This window comes from Lemur catta, chromosome 9 (genome assembly GCF_020740605.2).
Source record: "Lemur catta isolate mLemCat1 chromosome 9, mLemCat1.pri, whole genome shotgun sequence".
NCBI classification, from domain to species: domain Eukaryota; kingdom Metazoa; phylum Chordata; class Mammalia; order Primates; family Lemuridae; genus Lemur; species Lemur catta.
The window spans coordinates 23985926-24005701 of NC_059136.1; the positions used below are offsets into that span (position 1 = coordinate 23985926).

Consider the following 19776-nt stretch of genomic DNA (forward strand, 5'->3'; position numbering starts at 1 on the left):
TTCAGTATGATATTAGCTGTGAGTTTGTCATATGTGCCCTTTATTATGTTGAGGTACATTCCTTCTGTACCTAAAAGGGGCCTGTGGGAGTGAGCTCTCTCTCTCTCTCTTCTGCTTTTCTGCCATGGGAGGACACAGTGTTCCTCTTCTCCAGAGGATGCAGCAATGAGGTGCCCTCTTGCAACCAGAGACAATCTGGTAGCTCCTTGATCTTGGACTTCTTGGCCTCCAGAACTGTGGGAAATAGATTTCTGTTGTGTATAAGCTGCCGGTCTGTAGCACTTTGTCATGGTAAGGGATGAGGAACCTGATCAGACATCAGGGGAGCAGATATTTAGGACGTGGGGCTCTTGCCAAGTTGACTGAGCAGGGTTCTTCCTAAAACTGGATTTTACAAGGAAGTGAATAGATGGGTCCAGGAGAAGGTTCAGGATCCTGACTAAAGTTTGGTCAAGCGAAGAATCTTTGTCATCTTAAAGGGCAATTCTGGTGAGGCCCAGAGAAAGAAAAGAGGAAAGTTGTAGAGAAAGCCTCAATTTTCTTAGTGGTCAAGAACAGAATTCGGTAGGAATATGGAGAGTAAAGGCCACTCTGATGAGGTCTCAGACGGCAACAAGGAACACGTTGCTGGAAACCGGAGGAAAGGTGATCTCTGTTACACAGTGGCAAAGAACTGGCTGAACTGTGTCCCGTCCTAGTGTTCTATGGATGGTGGAACTTGCAACTGAAGAAAGAGGTTATCTGGCTGAAAAATTTCTAAGCAAAGTGTTGAAGGTGTTGCTTGGTGCTCTTGAGGGCTTTGTAAAGGAAAAATAAAACTCTCAGGACCTTCCAAAATTCATTACACCAAAAGGGAGCTGAGCCTGAGAACTGAGCCACAGAAGCTCTGCCGTCTTCTCCCCAGGGAGGTGTGGGGGTTCCTGAGAAATGAGGAGGGGGGATGCTTAGAAAATGACTAAACAGGGCTTTTGGTGGACAGGATATGGGAGGGAGAAAGGAAGCCTGGCTGGCACGGTGGTCTTGTTATGCAGATGTCTCAGAATAATAGCCTCCAGGGAAACGTTTTTATTCAGATCTTTCAGCAAAACCTCAGATCAAACAGGGCATTCTGTGTCCCTCCAGGTCTACTTCTCATCTTCTTCCTCCACATGCCCAGGAAGGCCGGTAATGCAAGACCACACTTTGGTATAGTGTATTGGCTTGGCACCTCTGAAATTGTGCAAGTGCTATAAATTTAGACCCCAAATCTAGCTGAGGTTCAGATTCATGCATACATCCCTGGGCAGGTGCATTTTCTCCCAGCCAGAGCCCAGGCTGATACAGGCAAACTCCCTTTTCATCCCTCTGTGCTGCTGCGAAAGGCTTCTGTAGCCGACACCCACTTTGAGGGCGCAGACCTTCCACCAGCCGATTTCCCGTAGGGTCTCATTTTATGCCTTCCTTGCCACAGTGTGTCCCTGAGACCCTTTGCCAAGTACCCCGGGTTGCCACAGGCCGCCACAGCTGCTGCAAACTGCTCCGGGTCCCAGTGCCTCTGTTTCTGCAGCATGACACCAACTCGCCCCCAGATTTCCCTTTGTTTATTGTAGATTCAGTATACTTTTAACAGAATCCAACTTTTCCCAGTATCTTGTAGTGTCTTATAGCTCAAAATTTTGTCAAAAATGCAAGTCCCTTAAAATTCTTCCATCTTCTGTTTCAAATGATACTAAATAAATAGCATGATAAAATCCAGACCTTGCCTGAGTTCCTCTAACCTCTACTGGTGAGGGTTCATCCTTTGGATTGTTGCAGGGGCCGGAGCCCTGGCTCCACCCACTCTCTCACCCTCAGCAGGGACAGACAGGACCACAGCCCAGGCTCCCCCATCCCTTATCCCCCAGGGGCTGGGAATGAGGACAGTCCAGCCGGTTTCTCCTTTCCCACTGGGACACTAGGAGGCGAGCTGTCTGCCTTCCCTGGGAGAGATGTTACAAGTAAGTGAGGATGCAACAGGGCACTAAGCAAGAGAAAAAGGCAGCAAAGACGAAGACGGCTCCTGCAGGAACCTGACTTCCTGTAGCTCGTGGCTGCTCCTTGCTGGCTGCCCATGGCCACACCATCCAGACCCCCCCTCAAGAGAGCACAGCCGGGGAACCTCGGCTGCTGCAGTTTGCTGCTTCCTCCTGGCTGCTCCCAAGGATGACAGGGCATGAGGGGTATTTGAACTGGGCCAATTCTGCATGAGGTGAGAGTCCTCTGATGGGCAACTTTTGCTCGAGGATAACGCCCCGGGCTGGCTGAGGCTTTTTCACAACTGTGCTGAAGGTGGGAGCTCTTTCTAGGCAATACCCTCCCTGCGTCCTCTCTCACAGAAGCCTCTAAAGGTCTCCACGCCTCAACATGTCTTGCAAGCCTAGTGCCGTCTTGGAATCTACCTCTCAGAAGACCCAGGCAGGGCGTGGTGCAAGGAAGCAGCCAGTGACTGGGGTTTTAAGACTGGCCAGCCACAGCCTGCCTGGCGAGGGAGAGCCCACCCAGAGTGGGATGTGGGATGCAGATGGTCCCTGGCCTGCGGCAGTGGCCAGTCACAGGGTTTCACTGGTGGTGGCCCAAGCAAGTGTCCTAGTGGAGGGGATGCTTCTGCCCGTGCGATGGCTTAGGAACTTGGAGAGTCTTAGGGGCCAGTGCCCACAAGGGCAGCCACCACGCAGTCACACTGACCCCACAAGGTGATGACGACATGAGTCCTGCAAGTGTGCCTGCCAGGGCCCTGCAGAGGCCAGGCAGGGCTGAGGCCAACGTCCGAGCCTAACAGAGTCGCAGAGTCCTGGGAAGGTCTAATCCTCAGCCAGGTCTGTGTGTCCAGGTCAGGGCTCTGGCAGGGAGACCTGGATGCCTGAGGACACCCTGAGCCCTCAGAGCTCACAGAGACTCTTGCCCCGCAGCCAGCAGGTACATGCGGTATGTGACAACTGCCCCAGCTTCAGGACATACTCTGCTCTCCTGGCCTTCGTGGGTCATATGACTTGATTTCCATTATTATTAATGTGCTGTCTTGACCCAGTTTTGAGGCCCCAGCTGGAGGCCTGTCATCTCCCTTCTTGAGCAGCTGATCAAGTCCACACTGCAACCAATGCCTTATCCGCCTCTCACATCGCCCTGACTGCCCCAGGCCAAGAGCCAGACAGCTAGGGAGAGCCCTGTGCTGTGTGCCAAAATCATTCAAATTAGCCAGTCCATCGGGAGCCCACAAAACCTAGCTGCCCCAACCCTGCTGGCCATACACAAGCTGCCCCGACAGCCCCAGCTGGTTGGTACCCTGTCCCTGGGGTGCCCCCTGTGTGGCCCTGCCTGGCAGCCTTTCTTGTTTGGAGGCGTAAATGACAAAGAGTTCTGCCTTCCATCTCTCCAAGTGTCACTGTGCTATGTCCCATATCAAAATAATTCAAATCTCATATAACAGGTGACCAGGCCTGCCATGGTGTGCTTTTCTGTAATAAGTGACTGGGAATGAATTTATGGTATTTTATTTGAACTTTTTGCATCCATATTACTAAATGAATTAGAGTATTTTTTATACTATATCAAAAGTTGATAAGAAGTTTGTATTAGCTATTAACTGCAAAGTGATGAGGTTCATACATTTGGAAAGGAGAGCTTTATTTCTCATAAAAGGTTACAGCCTGGGGGTGGCCATTCCGACAGGCTGGGAAGCAGAACCCTGGCCAGAAGCCAGAACACATGTCAAGGCAGGGACAATGGAGACAGGAATTTATGCTGAGTGGGGTGGCCAAATGTACATATTTAACAAGCTATAGGAAGAGTCATGAATATTCAGGAATGGGGAACATGCACCTGTGCAATGCAGCCTTATGCCCTTTATGGGGTTCGTGTTTGGAACATGGCAGCCCTCTATGCAAAAGGTGAAGCAAGGACATGAACACCCTCTCTGAGCATGCTCCATAGACTGGGTAAACTACTCCATGGTTGGCGGGCTCTGAGCAGAAGAGAATGCAGGTCTGGATTGGTCACAACATTGCTTTCTGTTTCGCCCTCAGGAAAAAAGTCTGATAGCTGTTAGCAAGGGAGTGGGTATAATGAGGCGAGTCTTACCTCCCATCCTGTCATGGCTCGGAACTCAGTTTTAAGTATTCTCTGGGGTCCCCTTGGCCAAGAAGGGGTCTGTTCAGCCAGCAAGGATTTAGGATTTTATTTTATTTCACTTAGCTATCTAAAATGTGAAATTTTCCATTCCTTTCTATTTTCTGGAATATTTTTAGTAATACTAGAAGAACCTGTTCCTTACCAACTAGAAAGACTCAGCTTTAAAACCATCTGGTCTTGGCACCTTTTGCAATAATAAATCTTTTTTTTTTCTTTTTCATGACATCCTACCATTGAATGCAATAATAAATCTGAACCAAACTTGCCAATTTCTTCCTTTATCATTGAATTACCCAAGTTTTCCACATATTCTGCTGATATATTTCACGTGTGTGTGTATGGCAAATTTCTTGCCATAAAATTGTACATAATATTGTATAAATCACTTAATCGCTTCCTTTTCTATAGTTATATCTTTGTTTTCATTCCTAGCTGTGGTGTTTTTAAAGTATGTTTACAAATTCTTTGATACTCCTCCTTTCAAAAGGCAGAATCAGTCTTAAAAGCTCACTTCTGACAAATAAAATGTGGCAGTGACACTGGGTGACTTCAGAGACCAGGTTGCAAAGAACACCACAGCTTCTGCCATGCTCTCTGGGACACCCCATCTGAGGAAGCCAGCTGCTGCAACGTGAGGACACTCAAGGAACCCTTTGGGGAGCACCACGTAAGAAGAACCTGAGGCCTCCTGCCAACAGCCAGCACCAACTTGCCGGCAACGCCAGGGCACCATGCCAGAAGCAGGTCCTCCCGCTCCAGTTGACCCTTCAGATGACCCCACTCCCGACATCTTGGCTCACTACCCACAGCAGAACCACCAACTAGGCCACTTCTAAACAACCCACAGATAATAAATCTGTGAGATAAGAAATGTTTATTGCTATTGTAAATCCCTAAGTTTCAGAGTCACATTTTTATAACTAATGCACCAGTATTGACTTATTTTCTCCCTCCAATTTATTTTCAGGTCTGCCAGAGCACAGCAGTCAGTCTGTGGAGCTGATCTTGGAGGCAGGGAGGAAGGAAACAGCCCAGCGCTGCCCTGGGTACAGGTCCTCTTCCCCTTGCTCCAGGGCTGGGGGAAGGAGGCTGGCACACACACCCGGTTAGGATTGAGAAAAGAAAAGAACTTTTATCTGAGGAATGTGAGTCCTTTTAAATTATCAGGCCCAGAAAGACATTAAGATGAGAGAGCAATCACATCCTAGTCCCATCAAGCTGTGTATCGTTTCTGGAAACTGCTTGCTATTGCACATGTAGCTACAGATTAACACAACACTGCCACACCAGACACTATAACCCATACCCAATAGCCAACCGCTAGTCAGTGTTACTTCTGTAAACCAGTTCCTAACACACAACTTTGCATCAGCCACTCCTGTCAAAGTCCCACGTAACTGCTGCTACTCAGTGTGTATATTCAGGGCAGCATGAATCTGTGCTCTGGGGGTGCAATCCTCAAGCGTGGCCCAAATAAACTGTTGGGACTCAGAAAACTGTGCCTCAAAACAAAGGCCTCAGAAGCCAAAGTGTCTCTCTGACTTTCTCCTACCCTCCTGCCTCAGTCCCCTTCTCCCCGAGGCTGGCCATAGGAACAGGAATCCCTCTTCCCCATGTGGGTCATAGGAACTAGAACCCCTTTTCCTCAAAGCCAGTGACAAAACCTAAAAATATTACTCTAAATACCCGCCCGCCCCACCTCTCTGTGTAAAAACTGGCTGTAATGAAATCATCTGACCTATTTCATTTGACGGTAGGTCATGAGACCCCCATTCCAGAGAGGGTCCTGCCCCACTCTTAGGAGGAAGCCAAGAATCCAGACAGTCAGGCCTTGCTGGCTTCCCTACTCAGTCTGCTAGCGTTGGTCATACCCTTTTGTCCAATTGTACTTTTATAAGGCCCTGGGTGCTTTGTTAAACCTTAACATAAAAATGGACAATTTCCCCTGTATTTTTGGGTCTTCGTTCTGAAGGCTCCTGTGTACACGTTAAATGAATTTGTATGTCTTTTCTCTAATTAATCTGCCTTTTGTGAGTTGATTTTTTAGCAAACCTTCAGAGGGTGAAGGGGAACTTTCCCATGGCCCCTACAAAACTTTCTACTTCTATTAATTTTGCCTCAGCGTCTTCCTTTTAGGTTGACAGGAGAGACTTCCTGGAGGAAAGGGGCCCATCCCTGGGAGAAAGCACACAGCTTTGGGGGTGCAGCGCTGGGGCTGTGTGAGGAGCTGGTCCCGGACCCCCAGGACCCTCAACCTGGAACATCCAGGCACTCACCCCCGCTGACCAGTCTGCAGGCCAGGAGCGGGGCCTGAGGGTGAAGCCAGCTGGGAGGGAGGCTGGCAGTCCCCCCAGCCAGTGTCCTGACTCGTGCTTGGCAGCTGTGGGAGAGCCCAGCTCTGGGTAGCCCCAGGGAAGGGCAAACAGCCCCCCAGGCTAATGAGGAGATGCAGAGTCCCCACCCCGGGTCACTCCCAACACCACTGCTACGGTGTGGGGCCCCAGCAGGAGGGCCAACGGCCCAGTGGGAGGTGGTGGCTGTCAGGAGGAGCACACCAGGCTGGCAGAGGCTGGCGGGAACGCAGTACCTTTTGCCAAACAGGAGGTGGTGAGTTCTTCAGACATGCCTGGGCAGGTAGTTAGCGGGGTGTTGCTGTAAGAAGGTCCTGCCCCCTGTGTCTCCTCAGCCACCACTGGGCAGCCCAGGCCCCAGCGCCCCTCTCTATGCAGGTCAGGGTTTACCTGCTGAGCCCCTCATCTTGGTCCAAAGGGAAACGAGCCTCCTTAACCAAGAGAAATTTCAAAGACAAAGCCTCAACTCACAAGAGTCTTAATGTTCTACTCCGGGACAACCCTGTGATTTCAGTTAAGTGTCTTCATTGTTTTCTGGAACAAATACTGGACTGGGTTTCAAGGAGTTACGGTGCCTGCCTAAGAGCCCTTCTCAGGATTGCTGACATGTGAAGCCCTGCTCTCCCCTCGCGGAGGCGCTCCTGGGCCCAGCTGGCCACGGGGCAGTTCATGGAGGGTCTGAACACACAGAGCCTGTGGTCCTGGCGTGTGAAGGAACTGGCGCACGGGGGTCCCCCGCCCCTCCTTTCTGCCACACCATCCTTACAGACAACACCATGCTTTTAAATTCTAGGCTTGTGGTTTTTGTTCGCACAATACCATCCCTCATGTATTTCCATTCAAATTCATCAAAGTAGTGTGCCCACCACAGACGTGTGGGGACACGGCCGTGAGCACACAGGAATGGGTTCCATCTCTCATGGAGCCTAAAACCAAGTGGGGGTGACTGAAGTGGGGGGCCAGCGAAGACCTCCCTGACGTGGGCACTGGCGCAGGGAGGCCAACTTCTGTGCCAGGTTTGGGAACAGCCAGTGCAAAGGCCCCGAGAGGGAGTGTGAGTTAGAGGAAGCACCCAGGGTCCCAGTGGTGGGAGCAGACTCTATGAAGTCGCTTGAGCACACTGCACTGTGCCCAGAGACAGGCGGGAGCAGAGCCTAAGAAGGGGGCACTGAGCGCTGCACGCTGAGATGTGGGGACTGGGCCTGGAGAGGTCAGGCCGAGCTGGGCAGCACCAGCCCCTGCTCAGGCTGCTCTCCCTGCACTGAGCTGAAGCCGGGAGATGGCCTCCCTCCCGCTAGAGCCTGGGCAAAGCCCCGCATGCCCCACCTTGCCCTCTGCCCCAGCCAGTCAGGCCTGGTGGGTCAGCTCGAGGATCCCTTCCCTGCAAGAGACACAGGAAGTGGGAGAAGCCACTCACTGGGGGAGGACATGGCAGGACGAGGCCTACAGCTCCTGGCCATGGGCAGATCTCAGGCGGCTGATGCACCCAACCAGGCCTGGAGTGGGAAGAGCTGCTTCCCTTTTAAGCCAAGATGCCAATGTCAGGGTATGTGTTACCTTATCTGAGGCCTCAGGACCCCACTAAGTGTGGGGTGATGTGAGACTCCATCAGCTTGCTGACCCTGTTAATGCCCACCAGCAGCTGGGGCACTAGCCTGCAGGTGGGGACAGTGGCACCAATCTCTCCTGGCTGCCCCAGCTGGGGCTCTGATCAGGACCCTCCTGACCTGCTCATGCCTGGGTCCAGGCCCAGGACAGGACTGGGAGGCATCCCGCAGCACATGAGCCCCGCAAATTGCAAGTGCTCCCAATCCAAACCTCAGAAGCCTCTGCAAGGACAAAGGACTGGTAGGAGGAGTAGGCAGCATGAAGGTTTGCACCCGCTCCCACGGGGCCACCACCTCCTCAGCCCTTCTGCCCTGCTGGGCTTCCCCCGCCTTCCGCCACGGTCTCCCTGTGTCTGGAGAACATGTCGCTATCCCAGGACACCTACCGAGGATGGAGACTTGCCCACTGTGGCAGACAACAGGCCTCTGCAGGCTTCTGGCACCCTCAGCTCAGGGAGGCACTGCCAGGGAGGAAGTGGGTGTGGTGTTATGATATATATTAGGTTTTCGTCCCTGCTTTCAGGCTCATACGCCCCACAGCCCGTGTTATAGTCTTGTTATAATGTTGGGTGCTTTAGGCCCTGGGAAAAAGAATCTCTCTGACCTTTTCCTGCCCTTTCACCTGCCCAAGGCAGGATCTACTCTTCTCCACCTTTCTGACTGTGGGTCATGAGACCCTCATCCCAGAGTGGCCTGCGCCATACCCTGGAGGAAGGAATGCCATGTACTGAAGTCTCCATACAAACCCAGAAGGACAAGCCTGGGGAGCTTCGGAGGGCTGAACTCACAGAGGTTCCTAGAGGGCAGGGTGTCCGGTAGGGGACATGGAGGCTCCGTCCCTTCCCCATACCTGTACCCCTCTTCACCTGTACCTTTCATAATATCCTTTAGAATAAACCAATAAGCATCTTTCCCTGAGTTCTGTGAGGCACTCCAAATCAAACCCAAAGAGGGTGTCATGGGAACCCCAACTTGAAGCTGGTCAGGAGTTCCGGAGGCTCAGACCTGCAACTGGTGTCTTGGGGGGGCATCTTGGGGACTGAGCCGTTACCCTGTGGTATCTGACACTATCTCCGGGTAGATGGTGTGGGATAGATGGTGTGGGATAGGAATGGACTGACACCCAGCTGGTGTCCTCTGCAGAGCTGCTTCCTTGCTCCTGGTGGGGAGAGATCCCCTGCTTTTGGTGAGGGAAGTCTGTGTTGATGTTGTGTCGTGTGCAGTTGGTGACAGAGTAGCAGGATTTGCTAGGGCAGACCCAGCTCACAGAAACATATGGCTTGGGAAGAGAAAAGAGGAAAGGGTGGGGGTGGGGAACCTCTGACTCCCAGGTGGCCACGTGGTCATGCACGATATGGAGCCATGGCTATGGTGCTAAGTTACCAAAAGGAAAAGCTACTAATGGAATTAAGAGATGGTGGTCGACCCAACTCCTGAGGAGCTGGCTCATGGGACATGCAAGGAAATGCTAAATAATGAGAAGTTGTGTGTCTGAAACAGCTTAAAGGAAAGTGCTGGGTTGGCCTTGAGGCTGGACCAAGCTCAGATGTGGGCCTGTCTGAGCTCAGGCCAGCAGCCTCAAACCCACAAAAGGGAAAATTATGCAGGGAGAACAGAAAGTACCTCTGAAACCTGTGGTCACCAAGAAGGCAGCCAATGAGGTAGAGGACAAAACCAAGTGACAACTGAAACCAGAGGCTGCAGTGTGAAGGAACTGCTCCATTTTGTAGATCAGTGTCATCAGCTTCCGGAGGAGCCTTTTCTAAAAGTGATTGTGAGAGTAACTAGTTTAGGGGCAGTGTCTCCGGTTTTAATGCTGCAGAGCGGCAGAATGTGTTTGGGTTGATGCGGGACCCACGGCTCACGACTGCACACTCACAGATGGGTATGTATGATCCCAACACAGCAGGTTATTCCTGAGGGGACAGCCGGCCTGGTGGGCTGGATAAAAGCCGCCGTAAGGTCTGTTTACCGTGAGAAGGGGGACTGCCCGGCACCCCCTGCAAACTTAGATTGGAGCATCCCGGATGCAGCAGCTGACATGCTTTGGATGCAAGCCACACGGGACTCGGCTGTTCACCCCATGACTATGCCCGGGACCCAGGTCATAGTAACTGCTGTGACTTATTCTGCTTCTACGTGGGTGCCCCGTGTGACGTCACTGCTGCAAACTGAACTACCCACAGACAACCCTTATCTAATTTGCTACCTCAGTTTCCTCTCAAGGGTTTTACAGATGCTGATAAAACGTTGGCATGCACAAGAGAATAGGGGAAGGCAAAAGGGACAGTGAAAGGACTCATCCCAGAAAGGTGGAAATTTTTAAAGTTATTAAGAAATAAGGTGAATAAAGACAACATTGATAGGGATGACACTAAGGGGAAAAGAAAGGGCAGAGCTATGGGACTCGTTCAACAGGCTGGGGATCCTTAGCTGTCACTAAGAAAGGGGATGAATCACCTGGGAATTGATGGGTGTGGAGACAGGGGTGACTGCACCACAGATGCTGATCTGCCACGTCGACCTGACTAACCCCAGTCCCATGAACGCCTCCTGATCCTGCTTTATTGACTGTCCTGAGTGTCAGAACACGCACTAACTGTAAATCCTGCCTTTGGATCAAAGCACCCTTGATGTTATCGCACAAATCATAGGCTGTGCCACACGTCGCATTCCTGCCTGCTCTGGAGGGCTGTCCCCAGGTGTCCCTGGAGAGCATGTGCACCTCTCCCCAGGTGTGCAAGCCCTGAGTCTGTGGAGTAGCGATGCACAAGTCTATCTGTCTTGCTGTCCCCAAGACCACGCTTCTATCTGTAAGTCCCCCAGTAAATCACCCTTTACTGACAAACTGGGTTTGTCTGCCTCCTTCTTTGGTTTCGAGGCTCCTTCTGCATTTGGGAGTTGCTTTGCATATACAGCCCTTTCACAGGACAATGGGGTTAAAACAAAGATCTTAATACAACACTATCAAGGCTTTGGTTGGAACCTTAGTAAAGTCCACCCCTACCCCACACTGGCTTCTCCAAACGTTAGGCAAATTTGGGTTGGCAGTACTGCTGCTTGTTTTATAAATGCTACAACAACGTAAATGCTCTGACAGATACGATCGTTTAACTGTAAGGGATCCATGCTTGAAAACCAGGCGGTGCCTATGGTGTCACACACACACATACTGGTTTTTGTTTCTGGTTCCTGGAACATAACTCCCACAGCCCATACTGCATGCAGTCTTTTGTTATAATGTTGAGTGCTTTAGGCCTCAGAAAATAGAATCTCTCTGACCTTCTCCTGCCCTCCTTTCACTTGCCCAAGGCAGGAGTCTACTCTTTCCTGCCTCTCTGATTATAGGTCAGAAGACCCGTGCTCTGGAGGAAGGAATGCCATAAAGAAGCTTCCCTAAAAACCCAGGAGGACTGGTTCCAGGAGCTTCCAGATAGCTGAACCGGAGGCTTCCTGCTTTCCCACCGGTGTCTCACTGGAGCGCTCTTCCGTCACCTGCGTGGAAAATGGTGGTGGTCAGGGGTGCAGAGCACCGTCAGAGGGGGCCCAAGGCCACATGATGAGTCTGCAACTTCTAAATCACAAGACGTGTGAGGGCCAAAGGGGCACTGGGGCACTGGGGCACATGGGTGAAGCCAGAACAGGAGAGGGCCCTGCAGCACAGGGGTGCGTGTGGAAAGAGCAACCACAGCATTGCAGTGGGAGACCCTCCTTTGGCCTGGGCAGCCGGGGGTAGTTGAGCCGGCAGGAAGGGAATGTGAGCGGGTCCATCATGGCTGGGGGCCTGTTAACGGAGACTCTCTGGCATCACTCCAGACCCAGGGAATGTGTGCTGGCTGGCGACCCCTGGGTATGCAAGCCACCTAGGGAGGGGCTTCTTTTCTGAAAAATGGCCCCTAACATCACATCCTGGGTCTGCTGCAGTTTGAGGGAGGGGCCCACACTCACTGCTCAGACATTCCCCACTACTCACAGAATCCAGGGAGCCAGCCAGGCCCCCACCCCGTCGCGCGTTTCAAGGAATGACCCCACAGATTCCATCATCTGGCACTGCACAAACCCCTGGCTTGGCCATGCACAGCCAGGATCATTTAGATACAATGTTTTCAAGGGATTCTGAGTCTCATGGCTGGTCCACAGCAGTGAGCATGAGGACATTGTGAGCTGGATGTCCAGAATCACCAGGGCCCCCCTCCAGTGCAGCTGTGTTCTGAATCAGAGGGTCCTGTCTTGAATGGGCAAAGCCCACCCATGCTCTTGTCCCATACATACTCACTGGGCACCTGCCACAGTGTTGGCCCTGGGTGCTGGTGCACAGACCAAACCCCAGCCCTCAAGAGCTGGCGATCTAGGAGGGGACACTGAGCAAGTAGCAAATATAAAAGCTGACGGGAAATGCCAAGATAAAATGTGCTTGCCCCCTAAGGAGACTGAAATTCATCAAATTACATTGGGAGTGGTGGGGGGTGGTAAGGGGTGGGGTACCACAGTAGTTGGGAGAAGCTTTCAAGCTCTCCTGTTCAGGACTAGGCCGAAGTTCATGATGTACAAGAAAAAATGCTCCAGGGATGGACAGGAGACAGCCTCGCCCAGATAGGCCCGCCTATCCCCTGCGGTGAGACCCAGATGTGGGGAGAGATCACCAAGGACCTGGACGCAGAGGGACACCCTGGGCCACAGCCTGCTGGATGTCTCTTGTCCTTGGGGACAGCTGGGGCATCACCCCCAAAGCTGTGGAACTCCCACCCAAGTGTCAAAGGAAAAGAAGCCAAACTGTGTCAAATAATTTAAAGAGGTTTATTCTGAGCCAGATTTGAGGACCATGGGTTGGAACCACGCCAAAGAAGCCTTGAGCAAGTGGACTCCGTGGCTGAGTTACAGTTTGGTTTTATACATTTCAGGGAGACAGGGGTTACAGGTGAGGTTGTAAATCAATACAGGGAAGGTGTACACAGGATGGGCCCCAAAAGGTGGGACATCTCAAGTGGGGGCGCTTTCTGGTTATACGTGGGTTTAGACTCTTTGACTTGCAATTGGTTATTGCAATTGGTTAAAATGAAGCTTCGGTCTAAAGTCTGGGAATGTTTTAAGATAAACAAGTCTGTTAATCAGAGACAAGCCACAGGCCATGTATTTGTCGTATAAATTGTGGACCTGCAGGTTTATCTTGTATGGCCTTAGGCCTGTTAAGGTGTTAGGGAGGATGTTTCCAAGAAAGGAGGGGGCATGGTGAGGCATCTCTGACCTCCCCACTCATGGCAGGCAGCTCAGTTTTAGGGTATCCCCTTTGCCAAGAGGGGGGTCCATTCAGTCAGCTGGGGGGGAGCCTTAAGATTTTTAGTTCACAGGAGGATGTCACCACACTGTGGCAGGGACATCTTGTGACACAGAGTCCCAGCTTCAGCCTCTATACTTACACACATGCCACACATACACCACACACCACCTCCACACTCACACATACCAAACTCACACACACACACACACACACACACACACACACACACACGGCCCCACAAACTCACACACACCACACACCAAACACACACACACCACATGCCCCCCCCACTCTCACACACACACTCACACACACACACTCACATCACACTGAATGCACCCCCAGACCTGCCCCTGTGACTGGTCCCCTGTTACAGGGTGTCTCTCTGCCCCAGCTCCATCCTGGCTACCCTGTCACCCTGCCTCAGGCCTCCTTGAACCTCCCCCTGCCTCTTCCTCCCCTCCCCTGTGCATAGTTAACAAGTCCCTTCCCTGGGGCCCTTGCTGTCACCATAGCTGCCACCCAGAACACTGAGAAGTGCCAGTTGCAACAGCTCCTGACAGGAAGTGTGCTGTGAAGACGGCGGTATGCGGCCACTTGTCCACGAGGCCAAAAGAACGAGAACAAGCGGTTAGAGGAGGAAGGAAAAAGACATTTACTTTGCCAACAAAGGAGAAAATATGGTAGACCTTCCAGTCTCGAGATCGCAGATTTCCTGAACATAGGCAGAAATACAGAGCTTTTAAAGGGAGGGTTCTGGGCTTCAGGCAATTACTGTGGTTAACTATTCTAATCATCCCATCTCTGCCAAAAACAAAACCTGTGAGCTCCGCCAGCCGCCCACCTGGGGGCCTGGCACCCCCTGGGAGTTTTAACAAAAGACTTAACCTGCCTCAGGGATGCAGGCCAGAACGCAGTTCCCAAAAAGAGTGCAGGAAGTTTTCAAAAGACAGAAAAATCTCTTTGCTATTTTTCTAACTCAGCCCATTCCCTCTCTTACAGCTCTGGACAACAAGCAGGTGGCAGAGATCCAGCAGCCCATAACCCCGTGGGAGGGGCTTTGCAGGGCTGGCAGAGGGGGACCTCCAGCCCCTCCAGGCTGCTGCGGGCTCCCCCCAGCCCTGTCCCGAGATGCCGAGCAGGACCACACAGCAGGAGCTCCGCAAATACCGGCAGATGGAAAGGCACTAGTGTGCACTGAGAGACAGAAGGCCTGAAAGGTATCCGTGAAAGGTCAGGCTAAGGATTCGGGACTTCGTTCTAACAGGGGCTTCCCAGATCTACACTGAGGGGCCAGATCGGGCTGACTTTGTCGAAGGACCTCTGTGACAGCTGACCGGCTGTTGGGTCCGGCCCAGGCTGAGGGGGTCCTGGCCCAGGTTGCGGGGTGGGCAGGAGGCGCCCTGCGCTTCGGGGGAGGGGGTGCTCCAGCCCGGCCCAGCTCTCCTGGTCAGACCTGTGTCACAGAAGCCACAGAAACCAGAACCCACGTTTGCAACCTCCCGATCCTTGCTCGATCTCCCCACCCCTACCTGTGGGATGACCAAGGAACAACTTCGCTTGGAGCCGGCACGGGACGGGAAGACCTCAGGAAGCCCGAGGCTTAGGGGGCGCGGTGCTGAATCCATCAGCCCTGCGTCCTCACCCCCGAACCCCACTCTGCAGAAGGGATTCCTAGGTCTGCTCGTCGCCCCCTCTGCGCTCAGCCCCAAAACGCGTCTGGTTACCTGTGGGCCTCCTGGCCTGCGAGGGAGCACCACCCGCCCTCCACCCCCTGGCCAGAACGAGGTGTCAGTGACTGTCACACTGACCTGGTCACATGTCCAACCTCGCCAGGTCTGTCCCGCGATGTCACCACTCTCAAGAGAACTAGAAGGACCGGCCGGCGCACAGCAGGGCCGGGTAGGAGGACCGGCCGTGCCTCAGGCCCCACTTCGCTGGGGTATTTAGGGGGCTCTCAGGCCCTCTCCGGGCTTCAGCCTCCCCCTCTGTCACTGGGACCTGGGGGGGCCCAGGTGGCTACGGGGAAGCCCAGCGCGCACTGGCGGACGCTGGGCGCCGGTCAGAGTCCGGGGGTAGAGGGGATGGCGCTCGCGCAACAGGGCTGCAGTCCCAGGTCCCCTGGAATGGGTGCCGCGGGGACCCGGGCCCAGCCGGCGTCAAGGCCCCTGACTCCGCCCCCAGGCCCCGCCCGACGCCCGCCCCCGCATCCGCCCAGCGCGCGGCCTGCCTGGGAGTCGCTGCTGCTCCTGCCTCTGCTGTCCCGAACGCGCGAGGCCGCTGGCATCTGGGTCCGCCGGGCGGTGAGTCCGCGGGCCTGGGGCCCGGGGTGCCTTCGCAGCCTGCGGGGACGCGCTGGGACAGGGCGGCCTGCGCCGCGGTGCGCGCGTTCCCCGGCCCAGACCGCGCGGGACGGAAGGCGCCCTACGGGGGGCCGGGGACTAGGAGAGGGGAGAGGGGAGCAAGGCGCAGGCGCAGGAGAGGGGCTTGGGGAAACTGGGGTCCGGGGCTGCCGGCGGGCCAGTCCCCAGGGAGCTGAGCCTCTGTTCCCATCCCCGCAGGGATCGCGGGCGGGAGCGGGCGGCGATTGCTGCAAGACGCCCTCCCGGCTAGGTGGCCCAGGGCTGCGCACCCACTGGGGTCCAGTCGTCTGACTCTAGACACCCCTGAGTTCCCAACATGGGACTGGGAAAGGACAGCCTTCTTGACTGGAGGAAGGGGCGCGGGTTCCTGGGGAAGCTCCTGGCAGGAAGGAGAGAATTAACTGCCCTGGTGGGTTACCCTGGGGGGCTGGAACCTGCCCTGGGGAAGAGGGCGGAAGCTCTTTGTTCAGCGTTGACGGTGCTGGCAAGTGAGGTGCCTGGGAGCCCAGGTCTCCTGAGGTAGACCACCTTTCCCTTCCCATCCCAGGAGACCAGGAGAGGCTCCTTTCTCTCTTGCGGCTGGGCACCCATTAGATGCCTGGCTTTCCCAGGAGTCAGCTCCTGTGAGCCTGCGTCCCAGGTGGCGCTGCCCCCACAGCCTGCTGGCTCCCTTTGCGCATCCGAAAGCTCCAAAGAGTCCTGCCCGACCCTACTAACTGCCCTTCCACTCCGCCAGTGCCTTAACTCCGCCTGGCAGCCCGCTTGGTTAGGTGCCTTGTGGTGGACAGGTGGCAGTGCCAGCTGGACCTGTTTGTGGCCCTGCATGCCAGGGCTACCTTGGAGACAGCTCAGTGCTCCTCCACACCAAAACCTCACTTTATGGGGGAGGAGTTAGAGACTCCTTATTCCTTGGGCTGCCTGGAGGTGGGGAGAGGCCCCAGCTGCCCTTGGGACTGTTCTTGGCCATCTGGGGCCCTTCTCCCAACTCCATGTTGTCAGCCCAGGTCTTGGGCCTCACCTGCTGCTTTCCCCTTCGAGGCCTCTGCCAGCCCCTCCCCAGGTGTATCTTTCCTTGGCATTCTCCTTCCCCTCCAGTGGCCCTTGGGCTCCCCAGGCCTGGACCACCCCTGCCACCAGGGTTGTCTCTGGCTGGAGTAGCAGGCTCCTCCTTCAACACTCCGCCACATACAAAATAGAGAAGCAGAACACCGGCTGGTCGTGTTCCAGGCTCTTTCTCCACCCAGTGCATGGGCTCCTGCCTGAGGACGGGTCCTGATGCAGCTCCCCAAGGAGCAGGCCCCGAGATGCGCTAGTTGAGGCTCATCTGTGCCCCTTCCTGCTGGTTTGGCTGGGAGCACACAGCTTTGTCTCTCTGAGCCCATTTCCCAGCCACAGAATGGGGGACAGCAGATGCTTAGGGGCTGTTGTCTTCAGAACTGAATGACATAAAGAATGGGAAGGCTCCCTCCTGAGTCATGCTCCCAGCACAGCCTCCTGCTCTGCACACTGGGGGAGTTGCCTGGAATCGAGGCACGGAGCTGGCTGAAGGAAAGTTCTGGGTACAGATTAGCTAATATTGTTTCTGACCTCTATTCCCCACCTCCAGGAACACAGGCAGGTCTACTCCCTCTGCCCCCTTTTCTGTGCGATTCTGAGAATGTTGGCCAGTTCCCTGTCTGGCCTCTAGTGCCCCCCCCCGCCCCCGCCCCTGGGTTTAGGAGCCACCAACTAGAAGGTGCCTGCACTGAGTAAGGGGCAGGTTAGGAATGAAGCGGAAACACCCTCTGTGTGCTGGCTCTGTGGCGGGCATGGCAAATCCATGCCCCTCTTTGTCTCCATGTCCCCATTTACAACATGGGACACATGGCCCTTGGGATTAATGAGGCCCTGCCCAGCCCTGGAGCCTGGCACTGGTGTGAGCCAGGGTCCTGGGCATGGGATTGCCTGGTCCTCTGACAAGCTGTGTCTCTCCAGAGCAGGATAGGCTTCTTTGGCTTTGGAGCTCCTAGACAGGACATCTGTCCCCTCCAGAATGAAGGTCTTCTTGGCAGTGCTGCTGGCTGCGCTTCTGGGTGTGGAGCAAGGTGAGATCCCTCGGGGCCCCCAGACCTTTGCAGGGCTGCGCCCTCCTCCTGGACTCCCTCTCCCCCTTCTCTCCTGAGTAGATGCCCTGGGGGCCTTCCAGGCCAGCTCCCATGTGACCCTCCTGGTCTCTCTCTCCCCAGCGAAGTGAAATGAGTCACTTGGCTGTTCCCACTGGGGGTCTCAGTCCTGGCCCGGCCACACTGTGGTCACTCAGCTGAGCTGCTCGATGGCTAGGGTCTGATGTCATAATCTTTCCTTGGTCCCCAGCCCAGGGCCTAGCTTATAATAGCTTCTCAATAAATGTTTGCAAATGATTGGGTTTGAGTGCCAGGGTCACACCTGGGAGTGGATGCTGGAGGCTTCCCCAGGCATGACACAGGTATTACCTCCCTCGGCAGCCCACTCGCTGATGTGCTTCTCCTGCACGAATCAGAACAGCAACTGGTACTGCCTGAAGCCGACCATCTGCTCTGACTCGGACAACTACTGTGTGACGGTGTCTGCTGCTGCTGGCATTGGTGAGTGCTGAAGGGGGGCCCAGAGCCTGCTGTCCGTGCCTGGCCACTCCCCAACCATGGCCAGGCTGTCTCCCCTCACAACCTTGTTATCCCCCACAGGGAAGGTCGTAGACTTCGGCCACAGCCTGAACAAGGGCTGCTCCCCGATCTGTCCGGGCCCAAGTGTCGATATTGGTGTGGCGTCCGTGGGCACCCGCTGCTGCCAGAGCTTCCTGTGCAATTTCAGCGCAGCCGACGGTGGGCTGCGGGCCAGCACTGCCCTGCTGGCCCTGGGGCTACTGCTCAGCCTGCTGCCAGCCCTGCTGCGACCTGGCCCCTGACCACTCGGACCTGTGCCCCCACCCCCACCCAGCTCAGGAAGGAAAGCCCAGCCCCTCCCAGACTCCTCACCGTGCCTGACACCCCTGCTTGGCCCCAGGGTCAGGCCCATCCCCTCCACTTGCCCCAGCCCTTGCCCAGGTGGAGTCAGCTATCCTCACTTTCAGAGTCAGTGATGTGACCTTCCTCAGGGGACTGGGGAAGGGATGAGATGTCTTAGGGTGCTGGGGTCAGAACTGAGTCCTGTGGACATACGGGACCCTTCCTAAGTCCCAGGCCCTGGCGGCCCTTAGGCTGGCTGCACCAGATGGGGTGCCCGTGAATGTGGGGGGGCTGTGGTCGTGGGTGGTAATGGGCTCTGCAGGTGTGAGTGAGGCTGTGTTTGGGGGAGGGAGGGTGGGAGCAGCCTGCAGAGCCCCAAGCCCACAGAGCCCCAAGCCCACAGAGCCCCTTCCCTGGCGTTGCTGTGCCCCCAGTGCACTCCTTTGACAGCAGCCCCTGTGAGGCAGGGCTTCCTCTGCTTCCCAGTTTAGGCTCCCACCCCTAAATCTACCAGCCCTGCCTGCCCCCTCCCACCCCCACTGGAGCCCTCCTGCTGCTTTGGTGCCTCAAATAAACACATGTCCCCACCCCTTCTTGCTCTGGGTGTGGCTGCCCCCCCCCCCCCGCCTGGGAGCCCCCTCCAATCAGGGTCCCGATGCGGGAGGGAAGAGCAGAGAGCCCAGGTTCAAGGGGTCTGGGGGAGTCCTCTGTGGCACAGTCCCAAACTGAGGCCCACTTGGGGCACTGAGGGAGGAGGAGAGGCCCCCCAGCTCACAGCCAGCTGCTCCCCAGGCATAGAAAGGCACCCTACTGCCATGTTTTGTACTTTCTCCTCCCCAGGCTGGGCAGGTCAAGGGAGTTCAGCCTCCCACACAGGAGGGGGAGTTTAGGGGGGCTGTAGGAGAGAAAGGAGGAGTCTCCCAGCCCAGAACCTGCAGGAAGGAGCATGCACATGGGGCGGGGCAGCAACCAGGGTGCTAGGACTTGGGAACACAGGGTGCCTGGGCCAGCTGGGGTGGAGGGGGCAGGACCAGACCTCTGGAGTTAAGTGGGTGGGTCAGTGGCGCC

General features: G+C 55.0%; 1 protein-coding gene and 2 long non-coding RNA genes across 4 annotated transcripts in view; 2 read left to right on the forward strand and 1 right to left on the reverse strand.

The window, feature by feature from the left end:
- Positions 1 to 15577, reverse strand: part of LOC123644926 — a 29923-nt gene extending 14346 nt beyond the window's left edge. Inside the window, exon 1 of the long non-coding RNA XR_006737305.1 lies at positions 15194 to 15577. This is a non-coding gene — a long non-coding RNA (uncharacterized LOC123644926). The remainder of the gene's footprint in view (positions 1 to 15193) is intronic.
- LOC123644927 lies at positions 13973 to 15516 on the forward strand. Its single transcript, XR_006737306.1, has 3 exons — positions 13973 to 14012; positions 14385 to 14602; positions 15219 to 15516. It is a non-coding gene; the product is annotated as an uncharacterized LOC123644927 (long non-coding RNA).
- Positions 15577 to 19298, forward strand: LY6E (lymphocyte antigen 6 family member E). 2 transcript variants are annotated; one of them, XM_045561370.1, is made up of 4 exons: positions 15577 to 15685; positions 17720 to 17829; positions 18229 to 18348; positions 18448 to 19298. In XM_045561370.1, the coding sequence occupies exons 2-4, from the start codon at positions 17778 to 17780 to the stop codon at positions 18666 to 18668; spliced, it is 393 nt and encodes a 130-aa protein (XP_045417326.1). In that variant the 5' UTR covers positions 15577 to 15685; positions 17720 to 17777; the 3' UTR covers positions 18669 to 19298. The 2 variants fall into 2 exon arrangements, with proteins under 2 accessions (XP_045417326.1, XP_045417327.1); XM_045561371.1 differs by having other exon boundaries at positions 15582 to 15685; positions 17725 to 17829.
- Positions 19299 to 19776: the final 478 nt, after the last annotated feature.

Coding starts and splice junctions, on each gene's coding strand:
- LY6E (XM_045561370.1), top strand. CDS start 17,778: ATGAAGGTCTTCTTGGCAGTGCTGCTGGCTGCGCTTCTGGGTGTGGAG. Junction 17,830..18,228: donor GCTTCTGGGTGTGGAGCAAG/GTGAGATCCCTC, acceptor CTCCCTCGGCAG/CCCACTCGCTGATGTGCTTC. Junction 18,349..18,447: donor GTCTGCTGCTGCTGGCATTG/GTGAGTGCTGAA, acceptor TATCCCCCACAG/GGAAGGTCGTAGACTTCGGC.